Consider the following 17812-nt stretch of genomic DNA (forward strand, 5'->3'; position numbering starts at 1 on the left):
GGCCTGCGGATACCCCCTTCCCCAGTCCAGCCAGGCCCTTATTCCGACGCTCCCTCCCCCAAGCAAAACGCAGATCCCAGACCCTTAGGCGGGGGAGGGCGGGGACCCCACATAATTAACCCTTTTAGGTCTAGTCCCAACAGGTTTAGCAGGCAAGGGAAGAGTGATTAATTTAGGGAGGGGTGAGTTGAGGGGTTGCAACAAGAATTAGGGTAGTACTTCTTTTCCCCAGCCTAGTTGGGGCGTGAGCCCACAGCAAGGGGCTTCCTAAACGTGGGCTCTCAGCACAGAGAGCCAGGGGGGTCGGCCGTCCCTTTCTCTCCGGAGCGCGGCCGGGGGTGGAGAGAGCTACACCTCACAGCCCACCCTAGCTCCGCCTCCCCCAGTCCGGGCTCCCGCTCCGGCTAATCGACGCTCCCAACTCGGCGGCGCCGGGAGAACCGACCCCGAGCGCGCGGCTCGCCCTCCCTCCGGGGTCTCGGCCCCCGGCTCCCGTCGCCTTTTTAGAAGCTGCGTCACACGCTGGCCATTCCCTGACCGCCGCCGGCCCCTCGCCGCCCGCCCGCCGCGCGGCGCACGCACGTCGCCGCTCGCGACGCGCTCGCCCGGGTCACTTTGACACGGCTCTCCCCTCCCACTCGCAGGCAATTAGCATATTAATAAAGCCCGGCCCAGCCCGGCAGGAGCCGGAGAGCGGGCGCCGCGGAGCCAGCGCGAGGAGCGAGCAGAGGGGGCGCGGGGGGCGAGGGGGCGCGCGGCGGCGCCGGCGGCGGGGAGGGGGCGGGAGCGCACAGACACGCACACGCACACGCGCACACGCGGACACCCGCGCCGGGGACGCACACCCGCGCGCACACACGCAGAGCAGCTCGCTGCCCGCCTGGCTTCCTTCCTGTCTGCTCCGCGCCTGACAGGCCCCTCGCTGCAGCCAGGGGCCGCCCGCACCGGGCCGAGGCCGGGCCGGGCCGGCGGCGAGGGCAGCAGGGGCCGCGGGCGGCGGCTGCGGCTCATGCCCGGCCTGTCCCCGCGCGGGGCGGGCACCGTGACTCGGCTGGGCCCCCAGCGGCGGGCGATGTGAAGATGTCAGTGGGCTGTGCCTGTCCTGGTGAGTAGAGCGCGGCACCCGGCCCCTCCCTCTCTAGCCCTCCCCGCAGATACCTCACCCCTTGTTTGGGTAGTACTGGGGGGGGGGGCGTCGTCGATGGCCTGGCGGAGGTCGGGGGCTGTAGGGGCCATGAGGGGCCTCAGTCTGAGGGTTTTCCCCAACTGTGTAAATGCGTAGCAGCCCAGAGGCCGCGAAGGGGGGGTGTGCTGGGGCTCGCGTATGTTTTGGGGGGGAGGCTAGTTGGGAAAGGTTGGGGGGGCTGAAATTCCCAGAATTCCAGGGTGTTAGCCAATCAGAAGTGACTCTGGACTTTTGACCCCCCCTCAGGTCATCATAGAGTTGTGATTGGATGGTTTGGGGTGCCCCCCCCTTATCTGCTGCCTGTTCCCTCTTAAATATCCTGTGACACCTCCCTCCGGGTTGTTTCTGAGGACCGTGTTTGCGGGGGGGTTGGGGGGGAGGGATTGCTTGGGGCCCATCTTGCCCCCCTCCAAATTTTTCTGCCTGTTGCCAGGGAAGGTTGGCCCTCCTGTGGGACTGGAGATACTCCTGGGGGGGGGGGCAGATAATTGGGCCCTTGGGTCTGGCATCTCCACCCTAGTGGGAGGGGGAATGTGGCAACTTGGAAATGAAGTGATTTGTGAGAGTTGAGTTGAGGGGATCAAGGTTTGACCCTCAGTGAGAACTTCAGCTCCGAGCCCTACCTCCCCCAAACAGGCATCAGCTCTTGCCAGTGACAGCCTAGGTCTGAGTTCTTTTCTGGGGAGGCGGAAGCCTCTACCTCACTGCCAGGAGGAGTGCCAGGTGTCCAGAGAGGTCTTCTCTGAAGAAGGGCCTTAACACTGCATATCCCCAAGTCCAGGACCCTGGATCCTGCAGTTGTTTGTAGAACCCCTGGAGTTCCTTTTCTTCTGAAAGTGGGTGTCCTGAATCTAGTCTGGTTTGGAATTTTTGCCCTGTTCTAGATAGCCTGTTCTCTGGAGACCCATACCCCACAACTGGACCTCCGCCCCCTTCAAATGGGCACAAAATCCCCAAGGGAAGCCACTGTCAGCTTCCTTGAAAATCATGTGACACAGGCCAAGCTGGGCTGGGCACACACTTAAAGTACCTACTGAGACTGATGTTTAAGGGGCATGGGGCTCAGAGAGAGGTTAGTGGAGCCTGAGGATTCTGGAATATCTGGGTGTGGGAACCCCTGGCTCCTGCTGCAGGGTGGGGAGAAGAGGAGGGGAAAGAACTTGCCAAGCTGGAATCCTGCCTGGTCCCATCATTCCTCCTCCTAGCTTGGTGTGCACATTTGTGTGTGTAGTTTCTCCTTTATAACTAACTGCCCCATGCTGAGTACCCTGTTCAGATCCAGCCATGCTCTGAGTCCACCCCATGGCGCTGATCCTCCATTACCCCGTGGGAGCAGAGCAGAAACTAAGGTTCTGAATAAGCTAGAGGGCTGAGTCTTACCTTTTGATTCTTAGTTTCTACGAATAGTGGGTAGGAGGTGGGTATGTCAGGCTGGAAGTAGATGAAAGATTGGCCCTTAAGTTGCACCAGGGAGCCTGGGCCAGTGAAGAGAGGAAGTTTCCCCCTCAGTCACTGTGGGAGCGGCGTGGGGACAGGAAAAGGACCCATGTCCAGGGGTGTGTGTGTGGGGTGCAACTTTAATCAGTGCCCCGGAAGGCATGTTCCTTTTGTGTGTCTGGTGGCCTGGTTGCCCATGAGGGGGCAAACGATGCCTAAGTGTGGGGAGTCTTTTTCTCCGTGAATGTGAAGAATTTGTGGATTGATACCACAGACATGGACAGAGGTTAGACTTCAAGGAGAACCACATGGGGAGGGACTTGAGAGTGGCCTGGGGGTGGGGAATGGTAGGAGTTGGAGTGAGGGAGGCTTGTGTAAGTGGCTGGGAGCACATGAGTGAACACAAGGGTCTCCTGGCAGCGTGTACAGTTGACGCCCAGAGACCACCCCCCAACCTTGAGCGGCCCTGGGGTGGGGGCCCCAGGCACCCTGGCAGGCTGCCTGCCTGCTGCCTGCTGCCTGTCTGAGTCTCTCCTTTGTGCTCTGCTGTCTCCCGGCTCCTCCTCCCCCAGCCCAGCAGAGACAGCACATGCCCCACACATGTGACTGAGGGAAGCCAGAGCACACGCAGACCCATACACATGCACACGCGGAAGGAAACACCACAAGATACACACGTAAATGCACACCCAGCTCCCATAGTGCTCCTCTGGTGGGGAATCGCTTCTCGGGCTTTGGTCTGGAGCAAGGAAGACCTCTGCGAAAGGGCATCACCCTGGGCAGGTTGCTGAGGGGGCCAGGACCTGGCTGGGGCAGCATGTGGCTCAGAAGGGTTAAGGCAGGGAGGAGTAGGGGGAGGGGAAGAGGCAGCAGTGGTGGCGGCTGGGAGCCAGGAGAGGAGGATGGCAGAGCGCCAGGCCAACGGGAGGCCGGGCACAGACAAAGGAAGGGGGGCAGGCACACTGGAGGCCTGGGTCAGGGAGCCCCAGGGGCCCGGGCAGGGGGCAATACTGGTACCTTATCCCGTGGGCTGAGGCAGGCTGCTGCCCTTCAGTGTTCCCACCTTCAGGAGGGGTACTTCCTTTTTCTTTCCCTTATCACCTTTGTCATTCTTTGCTGCTCCCTGCTCTCCCCTACACCCCCAACTTTAGGGTCTTCTAACTCAGACTTGCTCTGCTTAACTGGACCGCAGTCCCTGAGCAATTGGGGAAATTAAGTCATAACTGAGAAGTGCATTCTTGCTAGAGAAGGGCGTCTGGGAGCAGGCCATTTTGAATGCTATGTCAGAGTTTTGATACCTCTTGGTACTTAAACACTTCTACCCAAAATTTGAAGAGACAGACTGTGTGCAGGTTTTTGAGCTCTGTGCTGGGGGCAGAAGCCAGAGCACACTCCCCTCCCCCTCCCCTAAGTAGACAATCATTGGGACAGGAGTAGCCTCTCCTCAGAGGAGAAAGGGAATAGGATTGGCTGCAGTGCCTCAGGGCTGGGCATCTATTGAGTTGTCTAGGGACCCTGTGTCACTGAGATCTGTTCCAGTTAGGGTAATATTTGACCCAGTGTGTTGTATGGATCTCCTCAAGTACTGCCTATGAATGCACTTTGGAAAGTTTAAAGGCATAAAACAAATGACGGGAATCGCCGTCAGTAGGGGAGGAGTGTGGTTAATACTAAAATTGGGCTGTAAATTTGGGGGTCATTGGGAACTGCTCAAGTCCTGGTGGTAGGCAGTGTGTTGCAGGCTGAATGTCATGGATTTCAATGTGTTTGTGAAAGCTGGGGTGTATCACATGACCAAGCTGTCATGGAGAATGCTGCTCGTTTCAGGCAGGGTGGTTTATGGGTAAGACTCTGGGTAGCAAATGGTCAGGCTGTGTATGTCACAGGTTCAGGGAATATATGCTGTTTTGCTGTGTTTACTAGGTTCAGGGCTCATGCATGTCACAGGTCCCAGTGGGTATGGAATTCAGGGTCTGACATAGATTGTGTGTATGTGTGTGTATGTGTGTGTGTCTGTCTGTCTGTCCTCAGTTTGGGTTTATTTAGGGATTAAGGTATGTTACAGGTTGAAGTGTGTATCAGGTACTGATTTCTCTTAAAGTGGGATGTTATTTATTTGTGGCGGATGGTCCTAGAACAAGGTGTGATATTATTACAGTCAACTGGTGTGTATGCCATGAGAAATCCTGTTGTGGACTGTTTGTAAATATGATGGGGGGGGGGCACAGAGAATAGGGAGCAAAGACTCAAGTTGCATAGAAGTTAATCTGTGAGCCCTTACCCACCCCCCATCCCTTCTCCCCCTCAGGGTTAGTGTGTCTCTCTCTTGCTTATATAGGCCCGACCCCAGTAACCACATACCTTTTTCCCTGGGATGGGGGAGGATTAAGCAGCAACTAGACCTCTTCAGGGAGCCCTTGGATGGACAAAACCCTTCCCCCGCTCTGACAGCCCCTCTTTGCGCATCACCCACGTGTCTCTCCAGTGGTGGTGGTGGGGAAGGGAGCTTCTGCTTAGACCTGTATAAGACAGGCCTTAGAACTTAACTGGGCTGGGGACTGGGAGCCTGGAGTGTCCCCCTCTACCTCCAGTGTGTTTACAGACTGAAGTCAGAGTGTTCTCTGTCTAAAATAACCCCCTGGAGCCTCCCCTCAGCTGCTCTGGGATTTTTACCAGGGGCTGAGCCCAGGGTGTCTGCCTAGGCTGGCCTTCACCCTGACAGATCCACAGGGGAGAGGAGATCTGGGGTAGGTTTGGGAGGTGGTTTGAAGATATGGAAGAGTCTCCCAAGGAGAGCCTCTTCCTGCATCCCTGCCTGTGGTTTTGGCTCCCCTGTTTACCCTTGAGCACCACACCTGGGGCTGGGGGCGTTCCAAGTCCTGGCCCCCACAGGTCTCCCCTCTCTCCGGCCTCACAAACCGGATCTGTTGTGTCTCCATCTCTCAGTCCCCTGTCTCTCCCAGTCTCTGTCTCTCTTTTGTTTTTCTCAGCAGCCCTCCCAGCCTGCCTGCCGCTCTCCCTCCCTCCCTCTCCCTCTTCCTCTTTCCTCGCAGGGAGGGGGCGGGGCCGGTGGGGGCAGCTCCACCCTCCGCCCGCCCTGGGGCCTCATTCTGAGAGAGGCTCGGAGAGAGCGAGCGGGGAGGGAGAGAAAGGGAGAAAAGGAAGGGAGCCGGCGGGCGCTGCGTGTGTCTCTGTGTGTGTGCGCGCGCGTGTGTGAGTGAGTGTGAGTGCCGGGCCCTGCCTCTCCCGGTGCCCAGCAGAGGAGCCCGGTGGCCTGGGGAGGGCGGGCGGGCTGCTTGGAGGCAGAGGCAGCAAGAGGCGGCGGCGGGGAGAGCCGAGGAGGAGGAGGAGAGAGGAAAGAGCGGAGCAGCCATTGTTGAGGGAAACCTTGCAAACAAAGAAGGCTCCGGACTCCCCGCGGCCCCCCGCCCCCCAGGCCGGCCCCCTGGCCCCAGGCCCCCGGCCCAGTGGCCTTTGTAACTTTCCCCCGGGGCTGTGGCCGCCGCGGGGCGGGCGCAGGCGGTGCGTGCGAGTCTTTGTGCGGCCGGCAGAGTGGGGCTTTCAGCCAGGCCTGCCTGTCCCACTTGGGACATGAGCGGCTGAAGTTGCCCCCCCCAAGTCCTCAACCCTGCCAGGGCCCCTCTGGGCATCCAGCTGCTCCCCACATCTCTCCTGGCCCCCTCAGTTCTCCCAGGTAAGTCTGAGCACCCTGCAAGTCTGTTGGGGGTGGGTGGAATGTCCTGGGCCTGGTTCAGGCCTGGTATGATGGCTGCGGAGAGGTGCCCTAGCTCAGAGGCCAGAGCGCCCTGGCCTGCTGACCTATGATCTTCCCCCAGAGGGAGGGGCCTTGCCCTCAGGTCAGGCTGGTTACCATGGAAATGCCCAGCTGGAGGTGAGCCCCTCCACCCTAGGATGCAGCTTCATCCTGAGAAACTTTACCTAGTTCTGGGCTCTTCCTCTAGTCTTGCCCTTCCGAAGGACTCCGATTGCTAAAGGTGGAAGGGGGCCTCTGTCTGCCTCCAGGACTGGATGATACATCTTTTCACCCCCACCCCCACCTTGCTCCCTCTACCCCTGCTGCTGGGGACGACAGCAACAGGGACAGATGGTCTGGGTGATGTTCCCTCCCCTTCTCTTTTCACTCCCGAGCCCTTGGGCTGGGGCTACTGGGAGTTGCTATGGCTCTGGAGAGATGCTCAGTTTGTTTGCGTCCATTCACTGGAGATGTAAGTAGAGGTCCCAGAGCTTTGGACTTTCGCTCCTCAGAACAGCCCCAGGCTGTGTTCTGAGAGGAATAGAAGCTCTGAAACTTTTTTTCAGAATGAGAGTAGAACCCAGGTGTCCTGCTGCGCCCTTCTTTTTTAGAGTCCTGAACTGACACATTCTTTGAAGGACCCTTGGTGTGTGTGTGTGTGGGGGGGACAGGGGCAGTGATACTTTTGAGGAAAGGATTGGCCTCCTTAGGATGAGAGCCAGGTCTGATAATCCAGATTCTTGGGTTTGTTGCCTAAGCCTGGCATCTCTGGCTGTGTGAGCTTTGGCTTCCTATGTCACCTTGCCTACCTTGTCTGGGGAGTGGGCAGACTTGGGGACTGGGTGGGACTGTCTCTTTACTGAGGGCACAGGCTGCTCATTCAGTCCAGACTGGCGTGTCAAGTCTGTGCTGCTCTGGGAACATGTGGATATGGCCTGTGAGAGCTCATGCATGGGGTGAGGGCCTGTTGTGGGCACCCTGATCCTGCCTGGGGCTGCTGGGTTCCAACCCTTGGCAGGCATGTTGGGGCGAGCTGAGGGTGGAAGCCTGCTAGGCAGGATGAGACACACGCGTGTGCAGGCACACACAGGCTCTGACTCTTGGCACCTTCAGGGACTGTGTAGTATAGGCCCCTCTGGGACCCTCCTTTTGCCCAAATTGTGAGGAGTGGGCCCTAGGGAGAGAATTAAATGACACATGTTGGCACAGGGTCTTCCTTTGTCTCTTCCCTTAAGGAACAAAATAGATTTTGTATGTAAATAGGGGAGGGGGCTCAGATACAGCCAAACCATTACTCTCCTAAATACAAGCAAGTTTTGGGGACCTGAGGAAGCAAATATAAATGGGGTCAGTACCTTTGGAGCTGTGACTCCGTTTCCCCTTCCTGGCATGGAAGGGGAAAATAGACTTGTGGGGATACCTGGCTCATACCTAACTATGACTGTAGCTCTTCTTCCAGTCACAAAGAAGTACACCAGAAACTGCGCTGTGGAGTGAGGTGGGAGAAGGCACACATACCCGCATGCGTAGATACACACAGGCAGAGACCTCTGTCTAGTGTCCACTTGCCTCCTAGACTGAGCCCCCTGGCCCCTGGGCTCCTTCTCAGGCTTCCTACTTTCTACTTGTAAGTAGAGTGGGATCCAGTGGAGGCCTGTGTATCTCCCTTACCCTCTGCAGGTCTCAGAAATGAGTGAGGTTTGGGGTTTCTGATTTGGAGACAATACTGTACCCTCGGTGGGTGTGGGGGAGGGGGTTGAGCTGATAAGGGGGATGGCCGTTGTTGGGGGAGGCTAAAGGCACAACTGGTTATCTAGTGGGCGGCACTCATCCCCCTTTATCTTTCTATCCCCTGCCTACCCTCCTTGGACCCTGGGAGTGGAGGAGGGGCAGGGACTTGGCAAAACCCCCTTTTTCTCCTCCTCTACCTTGGTTTCCAGAGGGCAACAGAGAGCTAGAAATTGTAGGACATAGGCATCAGAAGATCTGGGCTCAAGCCCTAGCTCTGCCAGTTAGCTAGTTCTATGATTTTGGCAAGTCCCCTTGAGCTTTCAGTTACCCTAGCTGGACACAAAAATGGGAATGCTACGACTGACCCTGCCACGTCACAAGGTGGTGACAATTACACAAAATGACATGGATGAAAAGGAGTTTATCACAATTAAATTCTGGGGTTTGGGTATTTATTTATTCTGTGGTATTGACGTATTGACATTTTTTCCAAACTTCACTTCCTCTTCTATCATGCAAGTCTCAGCCACAGGAAGAAATGGGATTCTAGGTATTAGGACTGAGTACTTTTAGTTTCTCAATAATACAAGATTAGAGCCAGATTTAGAAACGGAGATAGACACTTCCTAGATCATTCTCTTCCCCTGCTCTACTCCCTGGGCTCCGTAAGACGGGATCCCAGTCTAGCTGGCTATTAGGAAAGCCTCCCAAGAGGGCCTCAAGGAACCCCTTCTTCCTTTCCTTTCTAGGTTGTTCCTCAAAGTCATTCAAGCTGTACTCGCCGAAGGAGCCCCCGAACGGCAACGCCTTCCCCCCCTTCCATCCCGGCACCATGCTAGATCGGGATGTGGGGTGAGTCTCATGTCCTCTTCCCATCCCTTCTCCAGATGGGATGGGATCCTGTTGGAAAAAGGGAGGGAGTGGTACCCTCTGATAATTCCTGTCTTCCACCACCATTCTCATAGCCTCTTCCCTTACACAGCCCGACTCCCATGTACCCGCCTACATATCTGGAGCCTGGGATTGGGTAAGTGGAGTCCAGGGGGGAGGAAGGTGCTTTCCATTATATGAGTGAAGGCAGAAGCTTGGGGGGAGGGGGCGGAGGGGCTCTGCTTCTATTGAGCTCCCTCCCTCACTTCCCCCAGGAGGCATACACCATATGGCAACCAAACTGACTACAGAATATTTGAGCTTAACAAACGGCTTCAAAACTGGACAGAGGTATGGCCAGGCCAAGGGGCTTGGAGGGGAGGTCCATCTGGGCACCCCTGTAGGATGTCTTCAGGCATATTTATAACCATCCCTGTGCTCCCTAGGAGTGTGACAATCTCTGGTGGGATGCTTTCACAACTGAGTTCTTTGAGGATGATGCCATGTTAACCATTACTTTCTGCCTGGAGGATGGACCAAAGAGATACAGTGAGTGACTTCTGGGGGTCCTGTGAATTCTGCTGTGAGAGTATATACCTACCGTGTCCTAAGATCTGGGAATGGGTATTTGTCCTAGGGAATCTGGCTTGGTAGGGCTGGCATCTGCCTGAACCCTTTTGAATCCTTCTGATCTGAAGAATTTGTCTAATCTCTACAGCCATTGGCCGGACCCTGATCCCACGCTACTTTCGCAGCATCTTTGAGGGGGGTGCTACGGAGCTGTACTATGTACTTAAGCACCCCAAGGAGGCATTCCACAGCAACTTTGTGTCTCTCGACTGTGACCAGGGCAGCATGGTGACCCAGCATGGCAAACCCATGTTCACCCAGGTCAGCAACCCAACTGGATGTGGAATGCTGAAGCACTGGATTTGCTTCCCCTTCTTGCTCCCAAAATGTACTCTGCTCTTCCCTGGGGAGCATAATGGGAAATGGCAAAGGAGAAGGGAGGGCAGGCATGCTTTTACATTCATAAACATTTATTGAGTTTTCCGGGCCCCAGGGGTACATCAGTGAACAGGAGCTTGCCCTCATAGAGCTTATAGCAGATGAGAGTGTCACTACCTACATGAGGAGAGGCTGACAATCTATTAAGCATTTCTGGTGTGTGTGTGAGAGAGATAGACAGACAGATAGATAGGTATATGAGGGGCTAGTCTGTCAGTTTTGCACCCAGATTTTTGTGCAGGTGGCAGAAGTATGTGTGATGGGACAGTTATGAGCACGTAAGGGGAATTGTAGCAGGCACACTTTCAGGTATGTTGGGGAGGGGCAGAGTTGTAACAAGCTTGTCTTCAGGTGTGTGTGGAGGGCCGGTTATACCTGGAATTCATGTTCGATGACATGATGCGGATAAAGACGTGGCACTTCAGCATCCGGCAGCACCGGGAACTCATCCCCCGCAGCATCCTTGCCATGCATGTGAGTTGTGGGCAGATCCAAGACCTAGAGTGAGGCAGTGGGAAGGGTGGAAAAAAATATCCCTTTCCTGAGACTTTAGACAGAGGCTTAGCTTTCTCCTTCTGAAGACTAAGTCTAATAGCCTGTCTTTTCTCAAGAATGTCATGATGTGGGTCTCCCTGGTGGTGCAGGGGTTAAAAGCACTATCTTGCTGTTGCCAGCTATTGCCTAGCATGAGTTCGCTCTCAGGCCAGGGAGCTAACCCACATGGTATAGCAGACCTCTCCGGTCTCTCCCGCTGATTCCCTCAGCAGTGTATTTCAGTCAATCCACCTGTTCTGTTCCCCACTCTGTCTGTGGTGAATTCTCACCCCCTGCACCTCTGGCCTACATCCCAGTTCTTGTAAGAATAAATAAAATAAATCTTAAAAAAAAAAAGTCATGGGCCTCCCCTGGTAGCGCAGGTGGTTGAGCGCCGCACTGTGAAGCTGTCCGCAGCCTCTGCACCGCCGGTTCGATCCCGGCCGGCCAGCGAGGGTCCCACATGGCGAAGCAGACCTCTCCTGTCTCTCCGGCTGCTCCCCGCAGCAGTGTATTTCGTTAGTCTGCCTGTTCTGTTCCCTGCTCTGTCTCTGGTGAATCCTCTCACCCTCCCACACCTCTGACCTATACCCCGGTTCTTATATAAATAAATAAATAAATAAATAAATAAATAAATCTTTTTTTTTTTTTTTTTAAATCATTACGCTTGGGTGATAGGACAGGTGAGCAGATTCAACCCAGTTGCTGGTATTCTTACCTTTCTCCCCTTCTAGGCCCAGGACCCCCAGATGTTGGATCAGCTCTCCAAAAACATCACCCGGTGTGGGCTGTCCAATTCCACTCTCAACTACCTCCGAGTGAGTCTTCAGCCACTCAGTTTCTACCCCATCCCATTGGTCTAAGCTCCACATCTCTCTCCTGACAAGCCACCTCCTGGTCTGCCCCTAGCTCTGTGTGATACTCGAGCCCATGCAGGAGCTCATGTCCCGCCACAAGACCTACAGCCTCAGCCCCCGTGACTGCCTCAAGACCTGCCTTTTTCAGAAGTGGCAGCGCATGGTAGCGCCCCCCGGTGAGTGCCTTTCACCTGCTCTTACAGCCATCTGATGCGGTATCTCTCTCTCCTATGAGAAGTCCTTCTTCGCTCTTGGGTCTGCAAGATTGGGATCAGGGTAGGGTCAGGTTCTTTAGGAGCCAGAATGGGGAACAAGGGTCCTAGGGTTCTGCCCCCCACCTGAGTCTCCTTTCCCTGGCATAGCGGAGCCCGCACGGCAGCAGCCCAGCAAACGGCGGAAACGGAAGATGTCAGGGGGCAGCACCATGAGCTCGGGGGGTGGCAACACCAACAACAGCAACAGCAAGAAGAAAAGCCCAGCCAGCACCTTCGCCCTCTCCAGCCAGGTACCTGTAAGCATCTCGGCTTTCTTCTCTCTTCTGGGCTGCCCCACTGCTGCCCCCGACCCTTGACCCTGTCCCAGCCTGAGCTCACTAGCAGGCATAGAAGCAAAGAGATTTTCCCAGTGTATTCTGCAGCATGGGCTGACTCCTGTCACTGATGAGAGTCCTTGTCAGTCACATGCATGGCTGTGATCACACAGACTCAGACACGTGACAAGGTAGGATATATAAGTGACAGAGATAGCCATGAGAACATACAGATGGACAGGACAGACAGCTTGTAGACACCAGCCCGTCAGAGACATGCACTCACACTGATAGAGGAACACACAGACTTGAATATGTGCAAATCTAGAGTACATGCATATGCACTTGCACACACGTGTCCCCTTTGTGTTTTTGATTGCTCCTTCTCTTTACATGTGGACAAAGTTTAGGAGCCCCCTAAAATTTAGGGGAGATAGGACTAGAGAGAGCTAGGGGAATAGATGGACTTCTCCCAGAATCTAGTGCATATGGGTTAAAGACTGCAGTCCTTCAGTGGGAAGAATTCCAGGGGCTAAGAGTGTCAGAGGAGTTGGGATTTTTAATTTGGGTATAAGGAGGGGTTGGGGGTGTTGAGTTACCTGGGTGGGTATTGGGGCTCTGGGGGTATCTGCCGCCCAGGGCTGGGCGAGCCCCTGCCCCGATTATGTTTGGGGACCTCCGCCACTCTCAGGATGTGATGGTGGTGGGGGAGCCCACCCTGATGGGCGGGGAGTTCGGGGACGAGGACGAGAGGCTCATCACCCGGCTGGAGAACACCCAGTTTGACGCGGCCAACGGCATTGACGACGAGGACAGCTTTAACAACTCCCCTGCCCTGGGCGCCAACAGCCCCTGGAACAGCAAGCCTCCATCCAGCCAAGAGAGCAAATCAGAGAACCCCACGTCACAGGCCTCCCAATAGAGGCTTCACCACGGCCACCCAGCGCTCTGCCTGCCTGCCCCACCCCTCGCAGCCCCAGGGAGCAGAAGACAGAATGAAGAGACTGAGCATCTATCTATAGTGGGCAGCCTCCATCTACCCACTTCAGGGAGGAACTGGACTCTCTGGGGGCAGGTGCCAAGATTTGCCCCCCAGTGGCCCTGGGCTGGGCCTGGCCTCTGCAGAGCCTTTTGGGGGAAGGGGTTACTCATGTGGATGCCTATGTGGACCCTGGTCCTCTGAGAAGTGTCCTGGCCGCCCCCCAGGGCATTTGCCTCCATCTTCCCAGGTTCTGGGTTCTCCATCCTCCTGACTCCACCCCCTTCCAGCCTGGGGTTGTCTATACCCACAGCCCTTAGGGACTTAAGGTATGGGGCTTGGTTGAGTGCCCCTCCCTCAAACCTTCCCCCTAGGTGGCTGGTAGTAGAGGGGTAAAGCTCTGGGCTCCTCCCTTCTGCCACCTATCCCAGCTCCAAGTTTTTTAAAAAATAATATTATTAAAAATGTAAGTTAAAAAAAAATGTCCCCCCTTTGCCCCTTATTAAAAGTCCAGCTACCTCCCTAATTGGCAGATGTGGGGGGGGTGTCTTAGGGCCCAGGTGGAGGGGAGAATGGGAGGGCAGGGGTTATACATACAATTTTATACAGTTTGAGAGCTTCAGACCAAGGAGACACTTTGCCATCTCTTTCCTTTTCCTCTGGGGAGACAAGCTGGGGATGGTATCCCATGGGGTAGAGGGCAATTGATGACCTTCCCTTGATGACAGGCCCTTGCCGTTGTCTCTGTCTCCCCCATTCTCCAGAACTCTCGCCTGCCCTCCTAGTGCTTGTGACTCCCTCTTGTCCCAGCCCCCAACACCCTTCTCTCCATGGTGTGTATATTCTCTCCTAGAGCAGCTGTCCTGGATAGGGGGAGGGGAAGGCTCTTTCCCTTAGGGAGTATGGAAGGAAGGGAACAGCCATTGTTTGTCACTGTGTTTTTTGTTTTGTTTAGGTTGGGCAGGCATGGGATGGGGAGGGTTTCATCCACTCTCTCCAGTACTCTTCCTCCAGCCACTCAAACTGCACATCTGTCCCCCCTCTTCCTCACCCCTTCCTCAATGGCAGGCATGGAGCCCCTGAGGATGCCCCAGCTCTAAGCCCACCAGGGAGCAATAAGGCCTCTGTCCTCCAGCTGAATTAGTCTTCATCTCCCATTATCCTTCCCTTTCCTAGAAGGGAGGGAGTGACAACCAGGATCCTCAGCTCCATTTCACAGTTGGACCCACGGAGGCACCAAGCCCAGGGTGATGCCAAGAGCAGGGTCCCATGTATCTGGGCCCAGCTCTGTGGTTTCGCTGCCTTTTCCTGTGGTCAGTTCCAGAAGTGTTAGCACCACCTCTCCCCACCCTTCCTTCTGGATTCTGGGGTTCCTCTGTGCCCTGTTTCCTCCACTCCAGCTACCACTGTTAGAAGGGGATTGTGTCAGGAGCTGAGGGAAGGGGTGGGAAAGATGGATGTCCACCCCCAACTGTAATGCCTTTTTTTTTTTCCTTTGCCATTTGAGTCATGTATGGTACCAATCAATAAAGAGACTTTTTGGTTTGAGAGTGTCCTGGTTGGTTATTGATGCCTAATAATGATTCGGTCCAAGGAATGTTTTCCTCCTTCCTACAGTCCTTAAAACCAGTCATTGGGGGAGGAGGTATGAATTGAACTCCCTTTCACTCTTCTGGTGTTCGTCCTCAGGTATCGCAAGCTCAACCGCCTCCCTCAAAAGTTTATTTTCCAGCCTACCCTCATGCTACCACTGTTGTTCCTTACTCCAAAGGGTCATAGTACTGATAGACAGGCAGGGTTCCTGGAATAGACAGCCTTACCTTACCCTGTTAGGGGAGGGGTTGGGGTAGAGGCCCCTGCCTAGGAGGGGACTTGGATTGGAGGAGCTTGGGCTTTTTGAATGCCTGGGGGACTGCTGTTTTTGTCAGTGGGTTTTGCACCCCTACCCAGCCCCAGACTACCAGCCTAGCTGAGATCTCTGGTATAAGATGCCTAGACCTGCAAGTAAAAGAACAGCAGGATTGTGTCTCCTCCCTGATTTGATAGGATCGTGGAGGGAGGAGGGTACCTTAAGCTCCACATAAAAATGAGGAATAGGATACTTTCCAGATTCCTTAATGTATAGTGATTACTATAGTTCCTGACCCCCACTCCATTAGAGAAGATTGGCAAGATCAGAAGCCTTGCTGTGATTGGAGATGGGGGCTTAGCACCTATATAGCCTCCTACCTAACTTCCCTCACAGCTTCAAACCATTCTCCTACTCAGATCTCTGGATGAGAAGTAAGATCTCAGACCTGTACCTATAACACTCACCTCCCCAGCTGAAGGGACTACATGTCTCTCCCCATCATCCATGAAATTACCTTGTCCCAATTCTGCTGCTAGCCCAGCCCCTTTTCATTGCTCCAGAGCCTCAGGAATCCAAAAAACCAAAACCTCCATTTGTACATGTACACACACAAACACACACACACACACACACACACACTGCAGGCTTGACCTCACTGAAGGACATTTACCAGCCAGCTGCTACCACCAAGTCACCCTGGGAATGCTGAGTGGTAACACCTGCAGTGAGTTTGGCACTGGCTTTCTAGTGTACATCTAGCCTCATTACTTTATTATTTATTTATTTATTTATTTTTAAAGATTTATTTATTTATACAAGAACCAAGGTACAGGACAGATGCGCGTGAGGTTGAGAGGATTCACCAGAGACTAGAGTAGGGAACAGAACAGGCAGACTGAGGAAATACACTGCTGAGGGGAGCAGTGGGCACGACAGGAGAGGTCTGCTGCGCCATGTGGGATTCTTGCCAACTGGCTGGGATCGAACCTGCTCTGCAGAAGCTGTGGACAGCTTCACAGTGCGGTGCTCAACCACCTGTGCCACCAGGGAGGCCCTAGCCTTATTACTTTACTGTGTCCCAATGTATGTGTATATGACTGTTGAGCTGAGAGAGGCCTTGGGGGTGTGTGTGTGTGTGTGTGTGTGTGTGTGTGTGTGTGTGTGTGTGTTTGTGTAAGGGAGCATAGATGTGTAAACATGAACTTGGGCTTGTAAACATGTTTATGTATGTGTCTTGGTAAATTCATTCAATCAACTAGTGTTCATTGAGCCCTTTCCAGGTACCAGGCCCTATTCTAGCTCCTGGTGATACAATGTTGAACAAAGAGAAGGCCTGACTGCTGGGTGAGTAGGGGTGTGCATCAGTCGGGGTGTATTATTGAATGCCTGGTCTGCAGGTGCAATTGCATTGGGTTGTGGGATGCTGGGAAGCGGTGTCACTGAATTGGACTTGTGTGGTTCACAGCTTTTGTGTTTTAGAAGAGGCAGATGTCAAGGGAAGAGGTAGACTGCCAGGCCTGATCTCTCCCTTGCCTGGATGAGGGAGTGGGCCTGAGAGACAGGGGAACCCATTTTTTTTAACTCAGGAAGTATAGTGGCCAGCAACTTCCTCTGGAGCCCCAGATCTGGTTCCTCCCTGTTTGCCCCAGCAGCCCTTCTGGGGAAGGCCCTTTTGTCAGGAGGAATTGCTGAGGTCAGGGAAGGGAGAGATACTTTTAGGTCCTCATGCCTTCTATTTCCAGGTGCAGTTGAGGATCCAGGGTGCTAAGGAACTTGTTTCAATGTAGCTGTGTATCTCACACAAGCCCTGAACCCCAAAGCTTCTGCTAGGCCTGACTTCAGCTCCTTCCCTGTGTTTCCTATCCCAGGCCAGTCCAGCATGATCTCCAACTGGTACCCCAAAAGTGAGACTCCAGCCTAAAATATGTCCAGTTCAGTGTGACCTCCAACCCCTCTCACTACAGTGAAAAGTTCTAAGCTGCCCTCCTAGATCCTTTGCCCATCCCTTTTTTCACAAATTAGGTATTATCTTGGTGTTTGGAAGAAGTAGAGGTGAAGGTATGGGATTAGGAGTTACAGCCTGGGTAAAGAAGGAAAGGGCCCAGGATGAGGGTCAGGAGGCTCTCTGGAATTGCCTAGGTGTATTCTAGGCTAGGCAGAAAGGAAAGGGATGTGTAAAAGTTCTGAGTCAGCAGCCCCCTAATCCTTGACTAAATTTCAAAGATATTTGTTTTGTCCCTACTCATCCTCGCTCCCTAGTACCCACCATGCTTATAACAACTCAGGCCACAGACCCATTCTCTTCTAGCCCATTGCTGAGGATCCTCCCCACCCCTCTCTGAGGGCTTTGATGAAGCTAAACAGGAAATGGGTGGGAGACTACACACCCTGCAGTTCTTAGCCTGGCAAGTGGGGGAAGCTGAATGGGAATGGAAGCTGAACCACTCCTCCAGATTCTTCCTGCAGCCTCAGAAGAGGCCATTTCCCCATTGATTTTTGGACTCTTTCTGAGGTAACTAAACCCTGGATAATTCCCCTCCCTGCTGCCCCACCTCAGTGCCAGCAGCTCACCTCTCAGGAAGAAAAACTACAGTGTTGGGGCAGTTCTTGTCTCAAAACTATTCACCTGTGTCTATGCAGGTGTCTCTTAGCAAAAGTTTTCCTTTCAAATGCAGCCCCAGCAACAGCTCTATATGCAGGCCTCTTTTCTCCCTTTCCTAATAAACCAATCCTTTCAAATGCAGGAAAGAAAAAAAAAAAAAGGAAGAGAGGCAGCCTTGGAAAAAGTCTCAGAGAGGGTAGGGGTAGAAAAATCTTTTCCCCATAACCCCCAAGCAAGTAAGGCTGCCTGCAGGAGCTATTCATGATTTCTTTCCCTTGCCTTTAAGGGTGCACAGATATAAACTCATCATAACCTTTGTTCATGAAGCATTCTTATCATTTTCCATGCTTAGCATGCATTTATTTACTTACAATACTACCATAAGAAATCAACATGAAAGCTAGGAGCTTGGCAATAACTGAAATCTATGTGGTCTATCCCTATCTCCTTCTTCTCCCAAGGAATCCATTATT

The 17812-nt window shown here is 54.0% G+C and overlaps 1 protein-coding gene across 2 annotated transcripts; it reads left to right on the forward strand.

Moving 5' to 3' along the window:
* Positions 1-1080: 1080 nt before the first annotated feature.
* Positions 1081-12828, forward strand: LDB1 (LIM domain binding 1; the record flags this gene model as incomplete). 2 transcript variants are annotated; one of them, XM_084245904.1, is made up of 11 exons in its annotated part: positions 1081-1105; positions 8858-8960; positions 9091-9135; positions 9254-9329; positions 9425-9527; positions 9697-9869; positions 10338-10460; positions 11255-11338; positions 11430-11553; positions 11740-11888; positions 12598-12828. In XM_084245904.1, 11 exons carry the CDS (start codon positions 1081-1083, stop codon positions 12826-12828), a joined length of 1236 nt encoding a protein of 411 aa, XP_084102030.1. The 2 variants fall into 2 exon arrangements, with proteins under 2 accessions (XP_084102030.1, XP_084102031.1); XM_084245905.1 differs by having other exon boundaries at positions 11740-11882.
* Between the last annotated feature and the right edge of the window lie 4984 nt (positions 12829-17812).

Source organism: Talpa europaea (genome assembly GCF_964194135.1).
Source record: "Talpa europaea genome assembly, chromosome: 10".
Taxonomy (NCBI): Eukaryota; Metazoa; Chordata; class Mammalia; order Eulipotyphla; family Talpidae; genus Talpa; species Talpa europaea.